The 27,109-nt window shown below is 38.5% G+C and overlaps 1 protein-coding gene across 20 annotated transcripts in view; it reads right to left on the reverse strand.

The window, feature by feature from the left end:
* The window catches only part of Gphn (gephyrin), a 416,329-nt gene that overhangs the window by 28,966 nt on the left and 360,254 nt on the right, over window positions 1-27,109 (reverse strand). For all 20 annotated transcript variants that reach the window (XM_052739502.1, XM_052739504.1, XM_052739503.1 and 17 more), the window contains 2 exons: window positions 18,961-19,082; window positions 2,874-2,961 (listed from right to left, as the gene is read on the reverse strand). In XM_052739502.1, coding sequence (XP_052595462.1) covers window positions 2,874-2,961; window positions 18,961-19,082 — 210 coding nt within the window. The remainder of the gene's footprint in view (window positions 1-2,873; window positions 2,962-18,960; window positions 19,083-27,109) is intronic.

Below are 27,109 nucleotides of genomic sequence, written 5' to 3' on the forward strand. Positions count from 1 at the left end.
GGCCATCTTACTGAAAGCAATCTACAAATTCAATACAATCCCCATCAAAATTTCAAAACAATTCTTTATAGATCTTGAAAGAATAATACTCAACTTCATATGGAAAAACAAAAAATCCAGGATAGCTAAAACACTCCTGTACAATAAAAGAACTACCAGAGATATCCTATCTCTGATCTCAAGATCTACTACAGAGCTATGGTAATAAGAACAGCATGGTATTGGCATAAAAACAGACACACTGATCAATGGAATCGAATCAAAGACCCAGACATAAATCCACACACTTATGGATACTTGCTTTTGACAAAGAAGCCAAAACTATATAATGGAGAAAAGAAAACATCTTCAACAAATGGTGCTGGCATGGATGTCAACATGCAGAAGAATGAAAACAGGTCCATATCTATCACCCTGCACTCAAATCCAAGTGGATCAAAGACCTCAACATAAACCCAGCTACACTGCATCTGATAGAAAAAAAGGGGGGAATAGCCTTGAACGCACTGGCACAGGAGACAACTTCCTGAACAGAACCCCAGGAGCATAGACACAGATTGACAATTAATAAATGGGACATCCTGAAACTGAAAAGCTTCCGTAAGGCAAAGCACACCGTCAATAGGACAAAATGGCAGCCTACAGAATGGGAAAAGATCTTCACCAACCCCACATCTGACAGAGGGCTCATCTCTAAAATATATAAAGAACTCAAGAAACTAGACATCAAAAACCAAATAATCCAATTAAAAAATGGGGTAGTGACCTAAACAGAGAATTCTCAACAGAAGAATCTCAAATGGCTGAGAAATACTTAAAGAAATGTTCTATCATCCCTAGCCATCAGGGAAATGCAAATCAAAATGATTCTGAGATATTATCTTACACCTGTCAGAATGTCTAAGATCAAAAACACAAGTGAAAGCTGATGTTGGAGAGGATGTGCAGCAAGGGGAACACTCCTCCACTGCTGGTAGGAGTGCAAACTTGTACAGCCACTTTGGAAATCCGAATGGTGGCTTTTCAGAAAATTGGGAATTGATCTATTTCAAGACCCAGTGATACCACTCTTGGGCATATACCCAAAGGACACTACATCCTACCACAAGAACACTTGCTCAACTATGTTCATAGCAGCTTTATTCATAATAGCCAGAAACTGGAAACAACTTAGATGTCCCTCAACTGAAGAATGGACAATGAAAATGTGGTACATATACACAATATGCTGAGTGCTACACAGCTATTAAAAACAATGACATCAGGAAATCTGAAAGCAAATGGATGAAACTAGAAGAAGTTATCCTCAGTGAGGTAACCCAGATTCAGAAAGACAAATATGGTATGTACTCACTCATAAGTGGATATTAACTGTAAAGTTAAGAATAACCATGCTACAATCCATATACCCAGAAGAGGTTAGGTAACAAGGAGGACCTAAGGTGGGGGGAATGCATGGATCTCCCAGGGAAGGGGAAATGGAGATCTCCAGTTTGAACTGAGGGTGGGTGGGCATGGAAACTTGAGGAATCAGGTTGTGGGGTAGTAGAGGGAGAAAGTGCTAAGAAAGAAGACTAGAAAGGGGAGCTTTAAGGAGTTGGGTAGAAGTCTGATCCAAGGGAAACTTCCACAAGTTTCCTATGGCCAAGTTGAGCTTGAGGAAGCCTGCTAAGGAGAGGGAAGAGGGATTATAGGAGCCAAGGGGTCAGGGACATTGCAGGAAAACTCATAGAAATCGCTAGCTTGGCTCATGGGAATTCACAGTCTCAACAAACAACTAGGGAGCCTGCACAGGACCAACCTAGGCCCTCTGCATATATGTGACAGTTGTGTACCTTGGTCTATATGTGGGACTCCTGGCAATGGGAGCAGGGCTGTCCCTGGTGCTTTGACTGGCTCTTGGGAACCTATTCCTCATGCTGGATTGCCTTGTCTAGCCTGAATACAGGGGGAGGTGCTTGGTCTTATGGCAACTTGATATGCCATGCTTTGCTGAAGACTGTGGGAGGCCTGCCCCTTTCTGAGAGAATATGGAGGAGGAGGGGTGGATTGGGAGGGGGTGGGTAGAAGGGAGGTGGAGGAGAGAGTGGGAAGAGAGGCTGTGGTTGGGATATAAAATAAATCAATAAAAATAAAAGAAACATAGTGGGTGAGATGGTTTCATCTGGGAGGTAATGTTCAAACTGAAGAAAGGTAGCTCTTTATCTTGGGCATAAATGTAACATAAAAAGGAAGTTCTAATGTTGTAAAAGTAAGTGAAAAAAACAAATGTCTCCAAGTAAAGAGCAAAAAGCATTCTACAATTTGTAGGATTTTCTAGGCTGCTCCTGATGTAAGCACCCTGACTTAGGTTTTTTTTTTTTTTTTTTTTTTTTTTAGAAAGACCAACACTTTCTGAAGCCTTCATTCTTTCAGCTTTGTGGGGTTCTGATTATGAATACTAGATGCCTACCTGGTTCTAGTGAGCATTAACTGTCAACTTGACACAGCCTAGAATCACCTGAAAAATGAGTTTCAACTGTCTTGATCAGGTTGATCTGTGGGCATGTCTGTGAGGGACTGTCTTAATTATTAATTGATGCAGCAGGGCCCACCCAAAGAGGGTACTATTCTCTGAATAGGTGGTCCTGAGCTTGCAAGCATGCCAGAAAGCAGCATTCCTTCATGGTTTCTGCTTCAAGCTCCTGTTTGAGTTCCTGCCCCCATTTCCCTGAATGATGGACCTGGAAGTGTAAGCCATTAAATTCTTTCTTTCTCTATGTTGCTTTGGACGAGAGTGTTCTATCACAGAAGCAGAAATCAAATCAAAACACTAAACCATAGTAGTGGACCATAGTAAAATCATTAAACTGACTAAATCTCATGAACCATACCTTTTCTCCCATCGATACACCTCCTGAGGTGATGATGACATCAGCACGGCTGATACCCTCATTCAAGGCATTGAGTAAGTCATCTGGGCTGGAAAAATACAGACAAATATGTTAACACACAAAGGAAATATACAGTGCTAACTGAAAACTAAATACTTTATAAGTCCTCTGAGTTTACATTATTGTATGATAATGAGTTCTGTGTGAAGTGGGAATGAAATGGGTCTCTACAATTAAGAGTGTAAGTATTAATGTGGAAAAAGGACCTTGTAAGATGCTGTTTTTTGGTTTGCCTACAAATATCCCATGTACTGAAATTCACATGTCCCTAGAATTCCTGGGCATGCAAGCTTAGTCACCCCAAAAAATTCTAGTTTGCAGAAGAAATTTCAAGAGATTTTGTCCCAAATTCTTACTACAATTCTTCTTGTTTTAAAGAAAATGCTCAATGGCTACTTTCTACTTGTGGATAGTAGATTAATAAAACTGTTGCATATCAGTCTGGAAATGTCATTTTGTCCAACATCACAGCTGGGCCCACCGCCAGGGTCCTGCCCTTCTCCATCTTCCTGTCTCCCCATCTCTGACTCTATTTGCTGTAGCACACTTCTGGTGACCAAAGATAATGGCTTAATAGATTTGGGTATGATAATAGCTAGAAGATTTATAATTTCATTTATGTTGCATGTTCCGCTGGATGGGTATTATGCCATTTCACAGGAAAAGAACGTGATACTGAGGGAGGGAAAGTTTTGTTAAAGTGAGACAGAACAGTAAGTGGCAGCTTTGGCTGTAACTACGGTTTCTAGAAGCTCATTAAGTGTTTGTTCCACCCCCTTCTAGGGAGAAATGATTGTATGGGTTTTATTTTGATGGGCATATGACATATAATAAAAGGGAGAGTCTCATGAGACTTGTTGTGTAAAAGTCTAAAAAACAGTATGTAAAAGACATAGGTGAAGATTTTTCTGGGAAGACTACCAACAGCTGCAGGTATGGATGTGTTAGTCTATCTATGGGAAGTGAATCAATATGACTCTGAATCCTAAAATCTGATGGAAACTAATTTTTGATTAGATATAGCTTACAGACTTGTTTACAAGCCATGGATTTACTTTCTTTTTAAGGCCTCATTTTAAATTTTAAAACATTTTCATCTTAGATTTAAGAAATGTTATTATTTTCCTATGTTTTATGTACTTCATAGTTTTTTCACCAGACTTTAAAAACTTCTTTTGTGTCTGCTTATGCATCCCTAACTAGTCTTGCACTCTCTATATAGCCTATACTGGCCTTTATCTCCCTACCACCAGTACTGAAATTACAGGCATTACTACCACACCCAGTTGACTTAAATTTTTCATTTTTTTTTTTTTTTGGTTTTTCGAGACAGGGTTTCTCTGTGTAGCTTTGCGCCTTTCCTGGAACTCGCTTTGGAGACCAGGCTGGCCTCGAACTCACAGAGATCCGCCTGGCTCTGCCTCCCGAGTGCTGGGATTAAAGGCGTGCGCCACCACCGCCCGGCTCATTTTTTTTTATTTTTGTGTGTACATGCATGTGCCATGGCCCGCAAATGAAGGTTAGAGAATAACTATGAGTCAGCTGACGTTTTGAAGATACAATTCAGTTTTAACAAAACAAAAACAAAAACAAAACAAAACAAAACTGAGTTTGCTTTTGAAGACTAAGATACTGATATAAATAATAAGAGGCAAATGGGATTAAAATAATAAACATTATAGTAGAAAGAAAAACTCCTGATTTCCTCAGTTTATTAAACACAGAGTAAAACAGATTAAAATTTTCAAGGATTAGACAATGTGGTGGTTTGAAAGAAACTGGCCCCCAAAGGGAATGGCACTATTAGAAGGTGTGGCCTTGTTGGAAGAAGTATGTCACTGTGGAAGCAGGTTTTGAGGTCTCATATATACTCAAGCCACACCCAGTGAGACAGTTCACTTCCTGTTGCCTGCACAAGATGTAGAATTCTTAGCTACCTCTTCAGTACCATGTCTGCCTGCACACCACCATGACCTACCATGATGATAATAGACTGAACCTGTGGATAGCAAGCCACTCAATTAAATGTTTTTCTTTATAAGAGTTGCTGTGGTCATTGTGTCTCTTCACAGAAATAGAAACCCTAAGACAGATAGTAAAATTGCAAAACATAATCTGAACTGATATTTAAGACATAATTCCTATATATAATCAACTGATGCTTGAGAAATAAAATTAATGACAAAAATACTTGTGTTTTTAAAAAAACTATATTTCCACACCCATGAGTTAATTTCAAAATGCTATTATGGAGGCAGGATAGGAGGGGGTACTGAGGTTGACAGACATAGTGAGATATTCAAGGTCCTGTTGTTTTCATTTTTAAGCTATTTTTCTAAGTGACCATAATATTGATATTGTGAAAGACACATTTTTCATAGTATACCTTCAGATGAAAGCTGTCATTATTTATCTCAATATGTAAATACATAAATCTTATTTGAATATGACAAATATTGAAGGGTCAAGTGTGATGGCTTATGCCTGTAATCTCAGCACTTAGGAGGCTGAAGCAGGAGGACTGTGTCAAGTTCTAGGCTACTCTGAGCTAGGGTGAGGTCCTGCTTCATCTTTCACTCCAGTAATTTCCCAAATACTGACGAAGGGAAAAGATCATACTTAAAACATGTGAAATATTTTCTCAACACTGTCACTAGAGGGATTGTTATATTAAGCAGATTGATTTTCCAATTTCCCTTTTTTCAGACATATTTTGTTTTGTTTGTTTTTTAAGACAGGGTTTCTCTGTGTAGCTCCAGTTGTGCTGGTTGCTCTGTAGACCAAGCTGGCCTTGAACTCAGAGATCCACCTGTCTCTGCCTCCTGAGTGCTGGGATTAAAGGTGTGCACCACCACCGCCTGGCCCCAGACACATATTTTAAAAAGACTATCATTTAAATCTTCCTTCATGTAGTGGGTAGCCATTCTAGCTTTGATCTGGAAGTTCCAACCCCCATTGAGGCTTCGGCAACTGTCACGCCTACAAGGCGGGGCCAAGAGAGGACCCTGAAGACCCGAGATCCGGATGGGCCAGCTCTCTCTGTTCCTGGACCCTGGACGGTGGACGTTGACCGAGCAGAGCTCCAGAGAACACCGCTGGACTGCGATACACCTTCCCCAGACCCTGCAACCTACCTATCCCTTCATTTGTAAGTTACGCCACTAATAAACTTTCCTTTTTTTTTTTTTTGGTTTTTCGAGCCAGGGTTTCTCTGTGTAGCTTTGCGCCTTTCCTGGATCCCGGTCTGTAGACCAGGCTTGCCTCGAACTCACAGAGATCCGCCTGCCTCTGCCTCCCGAGTGCTGGGATTAAAGGCGTGCGCCACCACCGCCCGGTTAAACTTTCCTTTTAACTACTGGAGTGGCCTTAATAATTTCACCAATACCTTCATGAATAACTGTAGTTTCAATTAAGCCTGTATGAAAATTACTTACCCTTCAAGAATAATTCTAAGTATTCATTTTGAATTGCTCACTTTCTACCCATTTTCTCTTAAATTACTGAGTACCTATCCACTATTCTTTTAGAGTACCAATGTTACATGAAAACAATCCAAAAGAGTTACTTTACATTCATAAGATTGTGTGTACCAGGTGACATAAATTACAGCCATTAACTGAAGGCTTAGTGCCTTAAGTCTAGAATCCAGTTTTAGATAAAAACTCATTACTTAGACGAACCTAAAGATATAGCTTTTTGTGTATGCATGTGGGTGGGGTGTTCCTCATTCTCTTTATCTGTAAAATGAGGACAATAACCTCAGTCCTTTCCATCACTTACATTCATTCACAATGATCTAAGCACTTGAGGCTAGCTGGAATCCAGTTCAGGCATAAAATGTACCACTTGTAAATTTATCCGTATATCTACTTAAAATATTAAGACTTTCCTATCTCGAAAGGCTGGGGACAACCATCCTTTACAGCTAAATAGTCCAGGAAACACAGAAGTCTTTCAGCACAGAAGACTGGTACAGCTTGCTGTTGGTGCTCTGCCAATTCAAGTGTTCAGGTTTCTGTGCCTGCATCACTTGGAATCCTCTTTCCTACTATCACTCCATGTCTATCAGTTCCAAATTGCTCTAGAAATTTCTTGAGTCCTGAGTGTGAAGAGGACCCTTAGAAAGGCAAAAGAAAATACCAAGAATAGCAATACCAAATGCAATAAGTCACAAAAATAGGTAGCAGATGGATAAGTGCAACACTGAAAACAGTTCCCAGGGAAATAAAAATGCTGGGAGACCAGGCAGTGTTAACGGTAACAACAACAACAACGGTGACAATATGCAAAACACTAATGGATATTCAATTACAGCAATAAAACAGTGTTCTAAAACAACAAACATGGCTGGGAAGTGTAGTTCAGTAGTAGAGCACTTGCCTATTATGTCCAAGGCCCAGCACTGTAAAAAGCAAAATTCCCAAGCCAAACTGAGAAAACCCAATGAGATAACCAGGATTGATGGCATATGCCTATAATCTCACAACTAGGGAGGTTAAATAGGACCACTGGATTTCAAGCCAGCATTGGAAACACACTGAAATCTTCCCACAAGAACACAAACCAAAGACACAAAATCTGTAACTTTTAAAATTTAAAATTTAGAGATGAAGATGAGAATACTCTTTGTTAAAGGCTCAGTTTGTGGCCTAGAAGATGATGTGGTAGAAACAGCTCTAGGCATTGTATAAATGTATACAAAGAAAGAAGGGGCTGGGGATTTAGCTCAGTGGTAGAGTGCTTGCCTAGCAAGTGCAAGGCCCTGGGTTCGGTCCTCAGCTCCAGAAAAAAAAGAAGAAGAAGAAGCACGGAAGAACTAACAAGAAACTCAGAGAACAAGACGCTGACAAAAGGGGAAAAGGAACAGACGGGGGGAAAAAGAGAAAGATTTAAGTTACTTTGAAAATAATGGGCACAGAAATTTAAAAGGCTTACAAAGTCCATTTAGAACTGATGAAAAAACATACGCCTGTGGTGGTATTGTGTTCCCCAAAATATTGTGCACTCTAATAAACTTATCTGGGGTCAGAGACAGAACAGCCACTAGATACAGAGGCTAGAAAATGGTGGCACTCACGCCTTTAATCCTAGCATTCCAGAGGTAGAAATCCCTCTGGATCTCTGTGAGTTCAAGGTCACACTGGAAACGGCCAGGCATGGTGACACACGCCTTTAATCCCAGGGAGTGGGAAAGTAGAAAGCAGAAAGGTATATAAGGTGTGAGGACCAGAAACTAGAGCATTTGGCTGGTTAAGCATTTGGCTGGTTAAGCTTTCAGGCTTCTAGTAGCAGTTCAGCTGAGAGCCATTCGGGTGAGGACACAGATGCTTCCAGTCTGAGGAAACAAGATCAGCTGAGAAGTTGGCCAGGTGAGGTTAGCTGTGGCTTGTTCTGTCTCTCTGATCTTCCACTTCACCCCAATACCTGGCCTCAGGCTTGATTTTATTAATAAGAACTTTTAAGATTCATGCTACATACGCCTAAGCAGGTTCTAGTAAAAATTTGGTAATTTCAATGACAATTTTAAAATCTCACTAGTATTCAGACATAAAGAATTAATTACTAACAAAGGAAAATACTTTGGCCTTAGATCTGTTTTCTATAATACCCTAAAATAGAAAATAAATAAGCATTACTGTATCTCTGAGAAGAAGATATGCAATGCCGGATCCTACACCAAGCCAGATGTCATTGACCAGTTGGGATGAAAAAAAAAAAAAAAAGTGAAAATGCAAATATTCAGATAAGAAACCATAAGTAATATTCTGGGAAAGTAGGGGGTGGGAGGAGGGAGGACAGGGGAATCTGTGGCTGATATGTAAAATTAAATTAATTATAAAATAAAAAAAGAAAAAATATTCTGGAAAAGTGACTGTAAATGAAAAAGCTAATTAGAAGAAGCCAGAATAGAGTTGAGTAGTGACTACATATCCATCTATTCATACACGTTCATGTCTACAAAATACATAGCTAAACTGAAATGGATAATGACTGAATAAACTTGAGAGTTATAATTATTGTTAAATATCAACTTAAGTTATAGAAATTTACTATAAAAGAAAATTTAGTAAATCTATAAAATTCAATGCATTTAATAAAACATCTCTCAGCATTACTTAAAAATTAAGAAGTCGAGGGGAGAATGGGAGAAGTAAGTCTTCTAAGGCTCTCCTCTGATTGGAATAGGTGTGCATGGAGGAAATGAGAGTGTTTGTAGGAGGCATCCAGTGTCTCCTTTTTATATAATAGTGAGTAAAATATATATGACTATGAGGATCACTCTCTGGAAGGAAAACAACAAAGGTACTAAAATGGCATAACTTCCAAAATAGTAAAGGATAAAAGAGAGTAAATGGCATCTGGAACCAGGCAACAATAGAGCCAGGAAAAGACAATAAAGTTGTATAAAAAGTAACAAAAGTTAAGAGGGAAGCAAAAACAAAATCCTAGTAATCATTTATGCAAACTCTCTACTAAAGCAAACAGAATAACATTTCAAGCATATGCAAGATAGAACTTTCAGTCTGAAGCTCAAATTCTATTTTATTGTTAATTATAAGGAAAATGCTTCACGAGATCAAAGACTGAAAACAGCTGGCAGACAATATCTCACAAGACAAATGTAAATAAGCAAAACTGCAGGCAGGTCAATGCTAACATCAAAGTTAAAACAAGAAAGGAGCAGGAGAGGCCTCAAGTTACAGTAAAAGCTGACAGCATATCTAACTAACTGCCCTATCACAAGTTCTTGTTTTATCCAGGCTCAGCGACTGCCCTGCCAAATCTGTGCACATGGTAGGCACTCAACAAACGTGCCAGATTAACCTTGGTTTTAAATCAATCTCTCTATAGTAGCTTTGGGAATAAACAATTATGATATCATAGCAAATAATAGTGTCTGAGAATGAAAGAGAACATACCACTTAATATTTTTAAGATGATAGATGACACTTTCTTTGAGAGGGAAATAAGTAATGTGAAATAGGATTGTGCATTCAAATCTATGGAAGGCCATTATCTCGAAGATGGAAGCAGCTTATTTTAGAAGAAACAGATTTGGCTCAGTGTCATGGAAATAAATCCACACTGTAATAATAATAGCATCTAAAAAGAAAATGTGCAGCCTCATAAGAAAGATTTTTCTTACTAAAATAAGCAAAACAAAACCATGATAACTAGCTGGAAGAGGTTTTCCTTAACATTCTCCATTGAGTAAAAGACTGGACTGGGTTGCATTAGGGGTTCCTTTTAGTTCTAAGATTCTGAGTCAGCCAAGTGTGGTGGCACACGCCTTTAATCCTTGCACTTGGAAGGCAGAGGCAGGTGACTCTCTGAGTTTGAGGCTAGCCTGGTCTACAGAGTGAGTTCCAGGACAGCCAGGGCTGCACAGAGAAAGTCTGTCTCAAAAACAAAACAAAACAAAACAAAACACAAACAAGCAAGCAAACAAAAACAGCCTCCCAACACACACACACACACACACACACACACACACACACACACACACACACACACACACACACACACAGACCATACATTCTGAGTCTATGAGAATATTGAAAATTATATAAACAATGACTATTTTCTCATCTAATATGTACTAGAATGCCCAGGTAGGTATGTGTGTTTGCAAGTGCATGAACACACGAGTGCATGTTGAGTGTGGAGACCTTAAGCTGATGCAGATGTCTCCCTCCATCACTCTCACTCTTCATATGGAGGAAGGGTATCTCAAACCCAGAGCTCACTGGTTGCCTAGTCTATAACTTGCCCTGCAGATAGCCTGATGGGATTACAAGTGGTCACCATACTTGTTCAGCCTTTACCTGGTTTCTAGAGCTAAGACTTGCAGTCTTCATGCTTGTTTGGCAAGCACTTTACCCCTTGAGCCACCTCCCCAGCCTCCTCTTACTTTGGAACACTGGAATCATTCACATATTTGAAATGGTGGTGGTGGTGGTGGGGATCTTTTCATTTACCTAGAGCCATGACAATCATCTTCAACTTTGGAGATGGCAACCAATATCAGCACCACTCTCTTTCAGTTCTAAAACTCTTGTTAAAGAAGCATAAAAATCAGGCTTTCCTTTACTTAGTTCCATCTAAAAAAATGTGCTATTTATGGTCATAAAATATTATGTGGTATTTTCTCTTCCTTTGTCAGACTGCATTATTTGCAGTATAATTGTTTAATTCCAAAGCTACTATGGAGAGATTGATTTCAAAGCATAGGTGGAAAAAAGATGCAAGAGAATATACCAAATACTCAAAATATACCTACCAGTAAATCAATGTGACAGAATTTCTGAAGACTGTATGTACTGAGCTGAAGGCCTCCTCCCTAAGGCCTAGCTTTCATGGTGCCTAAGGCACCATGGAATGGTCCAAAGGAGGGAGGCAACCACCAGACCTACCTAGCTATGACACCTATGAAACACATCAATGACCAACATCGCTTGATAACCCAAGAGGGCAATAATGACACACATACCTTGACTGTAACCAACAGCTCTCTAATTGGACTTGAGACCCATTCAAAAAGAGGGAAACCACGCCTAGTATTAGAAACCTAACTAAGCTGGGTGTGGTGGCGCACGCCTTTAATCCCAGCACTTGGGAGGCAGAGGCAGGCGGATCTCTGTGAGTTCCAGGCCAGCCTGGTCTCCAAAGCGAGTTCCAGGAAAGGCGCAAAGCTACACAGAGAAACCCTGTCTCGAAAAACAACAACAACAACAAAAAAAACCCCAAAAAAACAAAAAAAAAAAAGAAACCTAACTAAATTATTCAGTGCTAGTGAATTCATGGTTATTGGAGGAGAATCTACAATCACTAATTTACTAAACCATTATAATCCCTAACAACAATTTATAAATACTTGTCCTTATCCCCACAGATAAGTGTAGTCTTCACCCCTCATCAAGGAAACTTCTCTTTGCAGTTGATAGAGACCATTACAGAAAACACAATCAATCAAAATGCAGAGTTGTGGAGCCCAGTACCAAAGGATACATCGACACAACACTTCCACACCTATGTCTCAGGGAACATTGTGGAAGAGAGTGTTGAAAAACTGTAAGAGTCCAAACATCAGGGATTTTGCTGTGAGACTGTTTCCTAGTTCTATCAGAAGCTACACCCATCAAGTCTCCCCAGTGTGACTGCCCAAATGTGAGCTGAACAAGGACGACACCAAGGAGCATGCCAGAGTGAATGGAGAAAAGTTCACAAGGCCTCAACCTTAAACAAAGAACTACAGGCAACCGAATAAAACTGGGAGTAGATGTGGTATTCCCCAGAGAAGAGTACAATTGGTTGTCCAGAGCCAAAACGTCAGCCCTGAAAACATATATGCAAGTAACATTATACAGACCAAGCAGGTTAAATTTAGGAATATATGTGCGTATACATATATGCATGCAATAACAGTTAATGATAAAAAAGGCCATGAATTTGAAGGAGAGCAGAGAGGTAGATTGGAGGGTCTGGAGGGAGGAAAAGGAACAAACAAATGCTGTAATTATAATCTCAACCCTCCCCCAACTTCAAAGTGCTCAAAAAGCAAATTAATTTTTATTTAAAAATATTTAAATAACAACATCTGCTAATTAGTGCTAAATTATAATTTTCCTTGGTTATGATAAAAGATAAATTAGATATGAAACTTTAGACTGACAAATATAGGATAGATGATAGAATATTTTCTTTAATTTTGCCAAATACAAATAGACTAGATATTGTAACTGTAATTCTTGCTTGATAACTGTTTTGTTATATGTAATTTTACTATGTTAAAGTTAAAACCTTCCTTTGATTAGACAGAAAAGGGGAAGTACTGTGAGATGTCTTTCTGTATGTTGTGAATATGTGTTGCTCTGATTGGTTGAAAAATAAAGCTGCATTGGCCTATGGCAAGGTGGGAAATCTAAGCAGATATATGGAGAGAAGAAAGGAGAGGAGGGAGAGACGCTAGCTACCACTGAAGGAGAAGCAAGATGCCAGCAGACTGGTAAAGCCACGGAACATGTAGCAAAACATAGATTAATAGAAATGGGTTAATTTAAGATGAAATAGCTAGTTAGCAAGAAGCCTGCCATAGGCCATACAGTTTGTAAATAATATTAAGCTTCTGAGTAATTATTTTATAAGCGGCTGCAGGACTGCAGGCTGGGTAAAACCGTGGAGCCAGGCAGGACTGGAGAAAACTTCCGGCTACAAATTAGGTTTTTAAATTTGTTTTGTTTGTTAAATCAACAGCAAGTTGTATCATTTTAAGATGAATGAAGATGGCAGATTGTGGAAAGTTCTAGGTTTTGTGGGTAAAGAACAAACATAGTTAATAAATACCTAAACAATAAAAACAGTTTGGGGTATTTACTAATTTCTTCAAATAGCAAGGATAACTACAAGCACTTTCTGGGCACTAGTTCATATATGGCATAACATGTTACTGAACCAGTCATGGGAAAAAAAGAAAAGTAGGACATCTGTTTTGTCTGAGCTTGACTGGCTTCATACTCTGGAAGGGAACACAGGATTTGGGACCAATGATGTTAGGAATGAGGATAGAACGCCAAGGGAGAGCCATAGGAAAACATGTATTAGGAGAGTGAACACAGGAAGAAGAGCTTCAAAAGCCAAGAAAACAGAGATTACAAATGGAGGATAAGGTGGGGAAACAGCAGGATACAAAACTGTCATAAAGAGGCCTAACAGCTGTGTGTGTGTGTGTGTGTGTGTGTGTGTGTGTGTGTTTAAAAAAAACATACTATTTCAATAAGGTAATGTCCAAATGAACATTAATCAACACTGATAGCAATGTACTATTCTGTGCTATGCGCCTTTACCATTTCTCCTGATTTCTTTCTTTTTAATTCTATTTTTGAAATCTGAGTTTTAGAGCTGTAATGTTTGGAAGTATTTTTATTATTAGGCTATAATTCCTCAGTACTAAGATATACGTCTCTCTCACTTTTGTATCTTCAATAGCAATATACTTAAAGCTCACAGCGCATTCACTGAATTTATTGCATTATTGCTACTTTCTGTGACCCATGGACCAGTAGCTTTGGGCCAACCATAAGTTTGTTAGTGTTAGGTCCAATGGAAGCTCCACACCCCCAAACACTGGTGCCCATTCCCCTCTACCAAAGGAGCCATTTCCTTCTCACTGTCAGGAGGGATAAATGGCTATCTGCGGTGCCTACTGGCATACCAAAGCATATGCTAGCCTCCAGGCTCCCTCAGTGTCCGAGCTTTTCTCCCTTACCCTAAACTGTTCTAGCTCAGAAGCCCTGCCCTCCAGCTTCTCGTTCTTGTAACTTTGCTATTTCAGCTATGCTCTCTCTCTTCCTCTTCCTCTCCCGCTACTCCCTCCTCTATGACTAAGACCTGTCTGCTGGCCATGTTTAGTCTACTACTTTCTCTTCCTGCTCTGGACTCTTCCAGAAGCCTCTGGCTGTACTCTCCCTCATAGCTACAATAAAAACCTCCTCCTTAGCCATACCTTGGGGCAGTCATGTCCTCACTTTATACAGTTAGAAAGATGAAGTCTTAGCCCACTCCAGCTGATTCATTAAGACCAGGTAGCTTATATCCATATACAACACCTGTTTCCTGGGACTGACTAAACAGTCTCCCTCAGTCATTAGACCATCTGATACACTGCAGTCATTTTATTTTTCTAAAATAATGACTTACTCTATAACTTCTGCTGGTAAAACAAAACAAAACAAAACAAAACTGATTTGGGCAACTCTACCTTGATTGAAAAGCCTTTTAAAACCCAACCTCAAATATTTACCAAATTTATGTGTATTCTTTCTATCCCAATCTTTAGTTCTAATCAGTCTGGCCTATTATTGCAAACTTTATTTCCTATTTGGATTAACATATCATCTTTTCCTATCTAGATCCTACTAATCCTTCAAATTCTTTATAAAACTTGTTCTGACTACGTAAGCTTATAGTTGCTTCAGCTCGTCTGACATATTTTTATCACATCTTCAAAATCATAGCAAAGAGTTGGGTAAAATTAATCTCAAGAAATTTAGATTTCATTTCTGCCTCTGCACTAACTAGCTTTATAATGTCAGATAAATTCCTTAATATCTCTGGGTTTCAAAATTAGACTTTTTAAAGAAGAAAAAAACAAAACAAAACTCCAATGTATTGTATTCTATAAAGTGTGAGAAAAATATGGGAAATGTATTTTAATATAAACTTATTATTCGTAAATGAACATTCAAAAAATAAAGTTAACTCTCAGGTATTTGAAGTATTCCTCTTAAAATTCTCACTAACTCACCATATTTTTTTTAAACAAAAGGTACACAAAACAAAGGCCAACTTTATAGGCTGAAGAAATGGCTCCCCAGTCAAGACACTGGCTGCTCTTGCAGAGGATCCAAGTTTGGTTCCCAGCACCCACATGACAGCTCACAACTGCCTATTATTCCAGTCCTAGGGATCTGATGCCCTCTTTGGCCTCCACAGCAGTAGACATACATGCTGTACAGACATACATGCAGGCTAAACACCCACACAGATATAAAATAAATAAATAAATGGCAAACTTTAGCTCAATTCAATTTAAACAGTTCTAACAACGTACTCTTCTTGTTTATATTGACTGTAAAAATCAAGATAAATAACAAGAACAAGAGCTGGAAAGTATAATTCATACAGAATGTAAAAACCACACTCAAGCCTTTTTAAATGACAAGAATACAAGGATTATTTTCTACCCTTATCCACATAGCTTAGCACGGTTCTGTGCTTGAAAGCATTCCTGAGCTGTTTCTCACCCAGGGTTCCTCCCATGGCAACTTGTTTCCTTGCTGAGATTCTCTTAGAGGCTTCTGTATAACAATATTTGCTTTCATTAGAAAAGGGAATGCATAGCAAAAAGAATAAAGAGGCAACCTACACAGAATATCAGTAGCTGTACAGTAATGCACCTTGTTTCCCTTGCTAAATTCCCAGTGCAGATTTCCATTAGAATAGCAGTAAATTCTTTCCTCCCACATTCCACCTCTGAGTTCTAAACCATTCATTTTGGGCTTAATACAGCACTCTAAGACTGGAAAGGTCTATATTAGCAACACTCACTTAAACAACAACCCTGTTCTCAGTTTTATGAAGATATTGCTACCAAACAGAAGGATATATACTAGAAAGTGGCACATTTCTCTCCATTGCCTGTACAGGTTTCATAGTCTGTTGTTCTGTTTGCTGTTTTCAATGTATGCTGTGAGGTTAAGTTTAAAATCAATACTCCATTACCAAGAGATGTCTATGACACATTTAGTTATCAATACTCCATTACCAAGAGATGTCTATGACACATTTAGTAAGGACTTTACACAAGTAAACATCAGTGTTAGGTCACAGGCCCTCTCGCTGTCCCCCCACTCCCACAGCTCTCCAAGGCAGGCATTCTGCAGTGTCCTTGTCCTCTTCCCTCCTTGCAGCTGGAAACAAACTCAAGTTATAACTTGACTTTCAGTGCCTTGTGACTTCTGGCACGTAGGCTAGGTTACCTTGATATGGAGCTTTATTGTCCCACCCTGAAAATTCTCTTTGTTCTTAGACTCTGAAGGAATGACAGGTCTGTGTTCCTTGAGGGCCCTACCATGGCTGCCTGCATATGGCCTTGATGTTATCTTTCCTAATTGCTCTCCCACTTCAGGATCTCATCAGCCAGGAGCCTGAAAGTCTCCTAACATTCCTTTTTCACAAACCTGCTTTTTAAAAAGTCCTATCTATTAGTACACCAACATAACAGCCTTTTAAAGGTGTTTTGGCTTTTATAGTAAGATAATTTCAGTAATATAATATACCAAGTACCTAAGTACCTTAAAAAGAAAAAAGAAAATTAAAAACCCAAGCCAAAAAACCCAAAGCTGGCTGCTGTGGCCCAGACATTTGGGAAGCTGAGGTAGTATGGGCATACACATACACACACACACACACACACACACACACACACACACACACACGCATATACATACCCCATGAAAAAATATCACCAAACCAAAACAACACCAAAAAGTGCAACAATAAAAGTGAGGATAGGCTGGACGGTGGTGGCACACACCTGTAATTCCAGCACTTGGGAGGCAGAACCCAGCGGATCTCTGTGAGTTCAAGGCCAGCCTGGGCTACAGAGCGAGATCCAGGACAGGCACCAAAACAACACAGAGAGAAACCCTGTCTCAAAAAAACCAAAAAAAATCAAAACCAAACCAAACCAAACCAAACCAAAAAAACAAAAGTGAGGATAGATAGAATTATGGGCCAGAGGAGTACAATTTAGGCCTAAGATGCTTAATAATAATTAAAATGCTCCTTTAACCTTTACACATCTTCAAGAGTCCATTAATGCATTTGATGGCAGGGGCAGCACCACTCTTTAGAGGAAACTAAGACTGAATCTTCTGAGTCTGTCTCCTGGAGTTTTAGGTTTGCTCACTTTATCTTTGTGCTTTTTTGTTTGTTTGTTTTTGTTTGTTTGTTTTTCGAGACAGGGTTTCTCTGTGTAGCTTTGTGCCTTTCTTGGAACTCACTCTGTAGTCCAGGATGGCCTCGAACTCACAGAGATCCGCCTGCCTCTGCCTCCCGAGTGCTGGGATTAAAGGTGTGTGCCACTAATGCCAGATGAACACAAACAGTGAGGATTTTAAAAAGGAATGAAGTTTAAAGACACACACACACACACACACACACACACACACACACACACACACACAACACACACAATTCAGGAAAGAAGAACTTTAAAAAGTTCTCCATATAATGTCGATGTCTAAGGTTTGGACTGTGCCTACCTTTCGTCTAGGATAGGTTAACAGTATACCTACTAGAACATACCTTATAAAATGATAGGACAGAGCCTCTTCAAACACACTCATCTTAAAGAAAGGATCAATGAATAATGAACTTTCTCCAGTAACAAGGTAGTGATAAGGGAGACAGTGATACAGGTGACAGATACATGGTATCCATCACTCTGGTGGGTCTAGTTTTATCTTCTCTAGATTAATGTCTAGTATTATTAAAGCAGTGACACTTCTAGAGAATAGGAATCTGTGCCTTGTGAAAAGGTCTAAGTAGCAGTGTTGCTTACTATTTAGTAGTGGGATGCTCAGAAAACAGAGAGTTTTTTTTAAGATTATTCATTCATTCATTCATTTATTTATTTATTAATTAATTATGTATACAGTGTTCTGCCTGCATGCCAGAAGAGGGCACCAGATCTCATTACAGATAGTTGTGAGCCACCCTGTGGTTGCTGGGAACTGAACTCTGTCCTCTGAAAGAACAGCCAGTGCTCTTAACCACTGAGTCATCTCTCCAGCCTCATTATATATATTTATATCTATCTATCTATCTATCTATCTATCTATCTATCTATCTATCTATCTATCTAGAAGACAAAACACTGGAAACTGAAAGAAACATTTGGAGAATTTACTGAGATCTAAATTGATTTGGTAGGCAGGGGCAATGTGTTCTTAAAGATGGGCAGGGTTAGTTAATGCACCACCTCCTTTGCAACTAAATAGGTGAAGCTGGAAGAAATTTGGGTCACACAAGGACACACAATTAATACACAAGCCCATGGAAAACAAGTGTGCTTAAATGTCAAACAATCAGGTAAGACCAGTTTTGACAGTTTCTCTTAGGTTTCTCACCTCTATTCCCAATGTCTTTCTTGAAATAAAAGTGTGAAAAGCAATGACAACATCACCCTTATTTCTACTTGGTTAAAGCCAATTACATGAAAAAACATATCTCAATTTACCACACCACATCAAAGTAAAATATTTTTCCTTTTATAATACCCATTCTAAGAAAATATTTATTCCTAAAGTTCCTATGTACCTCATATAATCCTTAGGCTATGGAAGAATGTGACCAATGAAAATCATGCTGTTCAACCTGTATCTTTAGCATCAACTCCATCTACTCCAATAATCTAAATATTCATATTTCAGAATAATTACTCTTCAAAGAAAAATATACTTACTTGTCTCCCACAATTCCCAGGTTGATTGTGGGGTAACCATGTTCCTGAATTGTTGCTAGAAGTGTTGACCGATTGCTGTCTCGAATCTTTCCTGGTAAGAGGTCATCTTCAGGATTTAGCAGCTACAAAGCCAAAAAATCACCACTAATTATTTTCTTAGGTAATGTTGCCTATTCTAATGGAAGAAATTAGATGTGAATAAGCTAAGCATTTGGGCATCTATGATGGCATCTGGCATGTAGAAGTTATATGTTCAAACTTTGAATAAATATTTTAAGTAAAGGAGAATGTTAGCTGAACAGTGGGCAAGTTTCATACTAGCTTTGGCTATAATTCGGCAATAATGTCAAGGAGAAACTGGGCTTCCCTGGAAACTGATTATTATAAAACTATCTTTGGTCTGGCAATACTACCTTCCAATTCATCTTAAAATATTTTTTATGTGTATGGGTATTTTGCCTGAATGTATGTCTATGCACCATACATGTTCTTGGTGCCCACTGAGGCCCGAAGAAAGCATTGGATTCCCTGGAACTGGACTTACAGGTGTTTGTGAATTGCTGAATGGGTGCTGGGAGTCAAACCTGAGTCTTAGCCATTGAGCCATCTCTCCAACCCTCTCCCAATTTATCTGACAATGAGAATATCTGAATATTCTCAAGTCTGAAGAGAACAACCATTTGATTATTCTCTTTCAAGCTTTCTGGTATGTTTTCTGAAGTGGAATCAACAGTATTAAAAAAAAAAAACTTCTTTGAAAGGAACAGTTATTTTTTTGCCTGAGACACAAACTTAAACAAGGAACACTTTGCTATACCCATCCCAATTCCACTTCTCTGAGTTAATATCTACCAATGGTGTCTATGAAGAAAACTTACTTTATGTTAAGATGTTTCAGTAAGGAGTCAGCTTATTCAGTACAGTAAAACACCTTTGGATTCAGATTAAATGTAAATTACTCAAATTCTTTACCTTAATTTTCTCATTTATAAATGACTTCATTACAGCCACCCTGTAATGTACTTGTCAGAATTTAAGTAACAGTTTATGCAGATAAATGTGATTTATTATGTTATTGATTATATATCATTAATATCAATATATTACCAATACTATATTATATTACTATATAGTGTTAATAATATTAATGCATTATATTATGTTATTAATGATTCAATAAATGTGACTTTCTCTCCTAATGTAAGAGTGTCTACATTCCCTTTGGTTCTCATATTGTTACTCCTAGGGGGTAGTTCACACCATATTTGTTTACAGTGTGAACACAGACTCTTATGACTGCAAAATACTCAAGAAAAGGAGCCCTTAACCCACTACACACACACTGAAGATTACATGTACGTTACATTTTCAGAGCAGTGCTGATATAGAGAATTATCTGATCACAACCAGCCAAAGTATTGCACTCATAATTCTATAGAGGACATGACCGGCAGCTCTTCAACTCTTGTTAGTCAGACAAGTTGTTTTAAAAAGAAAACTGCACATTTATATTATTATTATTGGTGTTATGGTATTTTTTTGCCCCTGTTATATATATTTCTGAAAACAGTTCTAGAAATAAGAGACTACTTAGAGATAACTAGAGAACCAGTAGTTTGTAAAATTGACATAATGAAATAATGGTTGGTTAAAGGAGGGGGTAGATTTACAGTTCATTTAAAGTATTTTTAAAGAAGCATATAGAATTAAATGGAAATCTAAATATATGAGAATAAACCCACAATTTTCCTCTTTACAACTTAATCCCATTTTCTATTATATTTCCAGCCATGTCAGGAATGGTGCTTAAAACTTATTACAATTAAAATACAAAAGAGGAAAAAAATACAAAGTAAAACAAAATCTATTTTACCATCTCTTTCCTATCTACCACTTAAATTCCCATTTCTTATTTTTGATATCATCAATGGTGCTACTACTAACTTCTTAGCTTTTCAATACTCAGTTTTTTTTTAAAAGATTTATTTATTATGTACACAATATGCCTGTATGCCAGAAGAGGGCACCAGATCTCATTACAGATGGCTGTGAGCCACCATGTGGTTGCTGAGAATTGAACTTAGGATCTCTGGAAGAACAGCCAGTGCTCTTAACCTTTGAGCCATCTCTCCAGCATGATACTCAATTTTTGGATGTTTATTTTTCCCTTTGTAGTCTACTCTCTTACCAAAGACCTCAATGATTAAAACCTTTTTTCCTTTCCTTTCTTTCTTTTTTTGTTTTTTGAGACACAGTCTCATTATGCAGTCCAGCCGGGAACTTGCTATATGGACCAGGCTGGACCTGCCGCTGTCTCTCGAGTGCTGGGATGTGTGCCACCATATCTGGCTCCATTTTATTTCATCTCATTTTCATCAGTCTGCTACCAGCGTCTCCACAATTTCATATCAACAGCCCAAGTCTCCAGTTTTAGGCATTCAGTATATTCTATCTGAGTTTTTGTAAAGCCTTACAAGTGGGTGCCTTGCTAACAAACTTTCCTTCTGAGTAATGAAGCAGAAATATGAACTTGAAATGCTGTACTATTGCCTGTGTAATAGTTAAACTGTACCAAAGCACAGTGTGTAACTCAAACTATTGTAAGTGATAGTTCTGTTTTTTCTTTTTCTTTCTTTCTCTCTCTCTCTCTCTCTCTCTCTCTCTCTCTCTCTCTCTCTCTCTTTCTTAAAGACTTATTCATTTATCTGATATATGTGAGTGCTCCTCTTCATGTTTGCCTTTATGCTGGATGAGGGCATCAGGTCTGACTAGAGATGGTTGGGAGCCACATGTGGTTGCTGGGAACTAAACACAGGTCCTCTGGAAAAACAGCCAACTCTTAAGAGCTGAGCCATCTCTCCAGCCCAATGAAGTGACAGGTTTTTTTTTTTTTTTTTTTTTTTTTTTTTGAGACAGGGTTTCTCTGTGTAGCTTTGCGCCTTTCCTGGATCTCGCTCTGTAGACCAATCAGGCTGGCCTGGAACTCACAAAGATCCACCTGCCTCTGCCTCCCAAGTGCTGGGATTAAAGGTGTGCGCCACCACCGCCTGGGGAAGTGACAGTTTTAATACAAACATTTAGATCTCTGTACTCTGACATAGGATCATGGACACAGTGATTTAATTGTAGCCCCAAGTGGGCTAAAAGGTGAGAAAGATTGTTGCAGCAAGTCACCTGCTTTACAAATTCTTACCAGTCTCTTCTTGTTACTGTCCTCACTAACAGCTTCTTGAGAACCAACCAATAACCAACTCCAGTCCTCAAAATCATGTATGTACACTGTTGCAGCTGCTTCCTTTTGAGATACTGCTGAGATTTTGTAGTACAATAGAAAAGTATGTCATCTCAAAATATGCTATTTTGGTATACAGATGATTTTTGATCTGAAGGCAACTATGAAGCACCAAGTACAAGAGCTCTTTTAAGCCAGGTGTGGTGGTGCATACCTGTATTCCAGTGCTTGGGAGCTGGAGGCAAGATGATTAGGAGTTCAAAGTCATCCTCAGTCACACAGAGATTAGCTATATGAGACCTTGTCATGTAGCTAGCTATGTCAGCCAATAATATAGTTAATACGCCCACCCCCAAATACACACAAATAAATAAATAAGTAAATGCAATACATTAAAAGAAAGGCTTTAGGTCAGAAGTCTTGTCACTGAGGTGGTCTTATTGGTTATGCTGCACTTCTCTCAATTCTTAGTCTCTTTGCTCAGGGGATATAGCGGTTTAAATGTCTCCTCACAGCTTCATAGACATTTGGTCCATAGTTGGTAGTGCTGTCTGGGGCATCATGGAACCTTTTCAGAGGTTCAGTCTTGCTTGAGGAAATAAATCACTGGGGGCCAGCTTTTATAGACAGCCCCACTTCCCATCTTCTTTCTGTTTCCAGTGGGTAGATGGAAATGTGCTGAGCCAGCTTCTTGTTCCTGGGGACTGTTGGCGAGCCTTTCCTGCCATTACAGACTCTAGCCCTCTAGAACTGTATGCTAAAACAAACCCTTTCTTTCTCAAATTCCATTTGGTCACAGTATTTTATCACAGCAATAGAAATGTAACTAGTACAGAGGATTTCTCTGTGAAGATAAGTTCACTTACTTTGAATTATGATATTTATTGGTTGAGTTCCCAAATTTAGTTATTTTCTTTGTCATACAATAAGGTTCTTGGGGCATTTTGGTTATCTGATCAGACGTGTACTTTTCTTTTTCCCTTGGTGCAGAGCTGCTAGGGCATATATTTGATACTAATAGGCATCTTATCTACCAATTGGTTACATTTATGTCTCTAAGATATTTTTTATTAGTCTATAAGTCATGTATTTTATTTGATAACTGGACTGGAGGGAAATTTCTTCTTTATCCATTCTGACTGTTAATTTTTAGGGTCCAATGCTGAGAGTTCAACTTTTATGTTTAGATGATGAATTCATGCATTCACCAAATGATGAATGACCTGTTGATGTAACTCCAGCTTGTTTGGTCTTGTATTTATCTTTATAAAAGGTATTTTTTTTTTATCAAGGACAAATGCAGTACTTGGAGTACTTTTAACATGACTATAGTATTCACACAAAAATACTTTTAAGAACAAAGGGGGAAATACAATTTTAGATATTCAATGATTAGCATTTTTATTGTTATGTAAAGATTCAAAAGGAAATCTTGAAAGGTAAAAGTTCTTTTGTTAAATCCTCATGAAGAGACTCTCTGTCTTAATTTGTCTAAATGACAAATTGACTGAGTTTACCATAAGAGTCCTCCCTCTCTTCTCTTAAATCTTCAGAGATTTAATACTGTGGTCTTAGTGATTTCATCATGTGCCTCAGACTCACTTTCTCAAACACTGCAATGGCTTTGCCTGCATCTAAGGCTTGTGTGTAGGAGGAAGGCTATAACTTTTTGCAGTAGTCAGTAACTATTTTCATCTGCCCTGCAAGCAGCAGCTCTTTTATACACCTTCACTTTTCTTTCACCATTTTCTAGAAAAATTATTACTTGCTCAAACTCTAATTTGATGGTATATGCATACCCTAGAAAATCACATCCAGATCAACAGATTTCTCTACCCCCCGCAACCACACGCACAGAGTCAGATTATAATGGAATTTATTTTTATTGAAATAGCTTTTACTTATTGCTCTGAAAAAAAGGTAAAGTTAAGCTAACTCTCTTAGCTACTTGTTTATAAGATAAGACAAGACAATAAAGAGGAACATTTATAGCTTGTAAGCACAATTTAAGGAGTTTAAAAAATTGGTTTATGGTCTAGGGAGCTAGCTAGTTAGTAAAGTGCCTGAGTTTGGATCCCTAGCACCCATGTTAAACAAACAGACAAACAAACATGTCCCCTCAGCAAAAGCTTATAATCCCAGTGCTGGTTGAGCTCTAGCTTCAGTAAGAGAATAAAACACTTTTCTTTCTTTCTTTCTTTCTTTTTTTTTTTTAGAGGGAGAGAGGAAGGGAAAGGGAGAGAATGAGAAGTTGGGTGGGCAGGAAGGCAGGAGGGATCCAGGAGGAGTTGAGTGTGGGTAAAGAATATAATCAAAATACACTGTACAAGGAAAAAACACTTTCGGCAATATGAATGTGAGTAGCCAGGGCCACAACTTTAATTCCAGCACTTGGAGGGCAGGCAGATCTCTGTGAGTTCAAGGCCAGCCTGGTCTGCATAGTGAGTTCCAGGCCATCTAGAGCTACATAATGAGACCCAGTTTCAAAAACAAAAAACAAAACAAAACACCTAAACCAAAAAACAAATGAAAGAAAAGTATGTATATTTAATTTTGTTTAAAATGGTTAAGATAGTGAATTGTATTTTGAATGTTTCACTACAATAATTTTTTTAAAGTTAAAAAACGACTGAGGATACTGTTAAAAAGTAGTTTCATGGAATAGTGACACCGTTGTCAGGAAAGGCAATTAGGAGGAGGCATGTTTTGGTTAGGAAGGCAAAGATGGTGAATTAGAGGCGACAAAGATGGAAAAATCCAAAGAAAGCTGGAGATAGTGGCTTGATGTATTTATGTGGGGAGATGGTATCATCAAGAGCCCAAATCAGAAGACAAGCATAAAGGCTGGGAAGGGATAAAGATCAGCTGCCTTAAGTATAAAAGTGGCACCCCATCTCCTGGACTCCTACTTTCTAATTTCACGATCTTAAATACTATAGTTATGCTGGTAACTTTCAATGTATATCTTCATCTCAAATCTTTCTTTTACTATCACATTTCTAGTGGACTTTCTAATAGATACCTTAATTGTAGTATGTTCAAAACAGAAGTCCTAATTTCTACTGCCCAGCCTTTCTGAGTTGGGTAAATAGCGATCCTTAGACTTGCTTAGATAAAAACGTAGAGCTCATCTTGATTCCCAATTTTTTGATCTTCTACTTTAAATCACTTATCAAGCTCTGCCAATTTTATTTTCACAATATACTGTGGGTCTGGTATGTCTCACCATCTCCCCACTGCACTTCAGTGAAATTTTCTCAGTACATCTCATAGCCTACCTTTTCTTTGTCTCTCCTACATGCTGCACCGCTTAACAGAATGCAGCTAATGCCTTAAGACTCATTCTATTCACTTATGCGCTCTGCTATTCTCCACTGTTCCCAGTTGGGCATTGAGATTAAAATGGTGTAGGGTCTGTCACCTCTCCATCCTCATTTTCTTTTTACACACCTTCTACTTTTCTTACCGCCACATGGACCTTGCTATTCTTCAGCTATGATAAATATGTACCCTACCTCAGGAACTTCCTTTGGTTGTTCACCTGTCTAGAATAAACCACCCTCACATGGCATGTGCTGTGCATGCCAAATTCCACTTCAGCTGTCAGCCCTAATCACCCTATCTATAACAGAAGACTTTACCAATCAGGTCCAGACAAGAAAATAAAACTCATCTAGGCGTTTCCAGTAAAGGAGGTGGGAGAAGACTTTTAAATACAAGGCATTGCTTATAAATGTGTTGCAAAACTTGGAGGCATAAACAGAGAGAATGGTGTTACTAAAGACCAGTGACTGCAAAAAGCTGCCCTTGTGTTCAGAGCTGCTGGAAAGTGATGGGTCTAGAGTTAGGCTCCTGCTTCTGCTAATGCTTTCACCTCACTTCTACCTTCTACTGCCACGTGAATGCATTCAAACAGCAAAACCTAAGTAGAGGCTTAGAGTGCCTCATGCATGAAATCCCAGCACCCAGGAGACTGAGGCAGGAGGGCTAGAAACTTGAGACCAGTATGAACTACATAGTGAGACTATCTCAAAAACCTAAAAACCTAGCATTTAGACAAGAGCTGGAAAGAGCCTGGAACATTTAGTCTCCAGGCTTTCTCTCTCACTGCAGTAGCAGGGCTGGTGTTGGATAAGTGTCAACAGACAGTAGTCTGTGGCCAATCTATTATTTACCCTCTATTTCTATTGCTATTTGTGCCATTATCACTGTTTGCTTATTGACTACTTCCTAGTTAGAATCTCAACTGTGTATGAATAGGGAATCTGTCTTTCTGACCTATCACAGACCTCCTGTATCGGAACACTGCCTGTCACTAGTAGCATAGTAAGTGGGGAGGGGTTGGGAGTGGTGCACCACAGCAGAGAGAGGAATTTTAAAATTTATTTCAATGTTTTCTTACAGATATATAATGTATGTTGAACATATATTCCTCCCCCTGAAAAAAGACTGTTTATCACTGACATTGTTTAAAATAGCTACTTCATTTTTATTTAATAAAAAGCAAACTGACATTTACTCCATTTTATTACTGTTTTCTAATTTTCTATAGACAGTGCATTCTCTATTTCTGTTCCCATGGATATTTGTTAAAGATCAAATGTCAGCTCGTTACTAAGCAACAATTCTTTTGTTGTTGTTCTTTGTTTTTGAGACAGGGTCTCATGAAGTCCAGGATAGTTTTACTCCTCCCATGAAAAAAGTGATTTCTAGTACCATGTATGTGGACTGGAAGGTACCATATATACCTAGAGGGAAGTCTTAAAAACTTTGGGTTTCCATGTATAGTGACACTTGTACTAGATATTTATAGGCATCTTGGAGGTTCCCCAAGATTATTATTAAAAAAAAATACTGATTCCTACACAGAACAGGAAGTTTCTAGGCCAGGGTGGCTCCTGCAGTTCTTAGTATGAG

Source organism: Peromyscus californicus, unplaced genomic scaffold (assembly GCF_007827085.1).
Source record: "Peromyscus californicus insignis strain IS unplaced genomic scaffold, ASM782708v3 Scaffold_15__1_contigs__length_86483966, whole genome shotgun sequence".
NCBI lineage: Eukaryota > Metazoa > Chordata > Mammalia > Rodentia > Cricetidae > Peromyscus > Peromyscus californicus.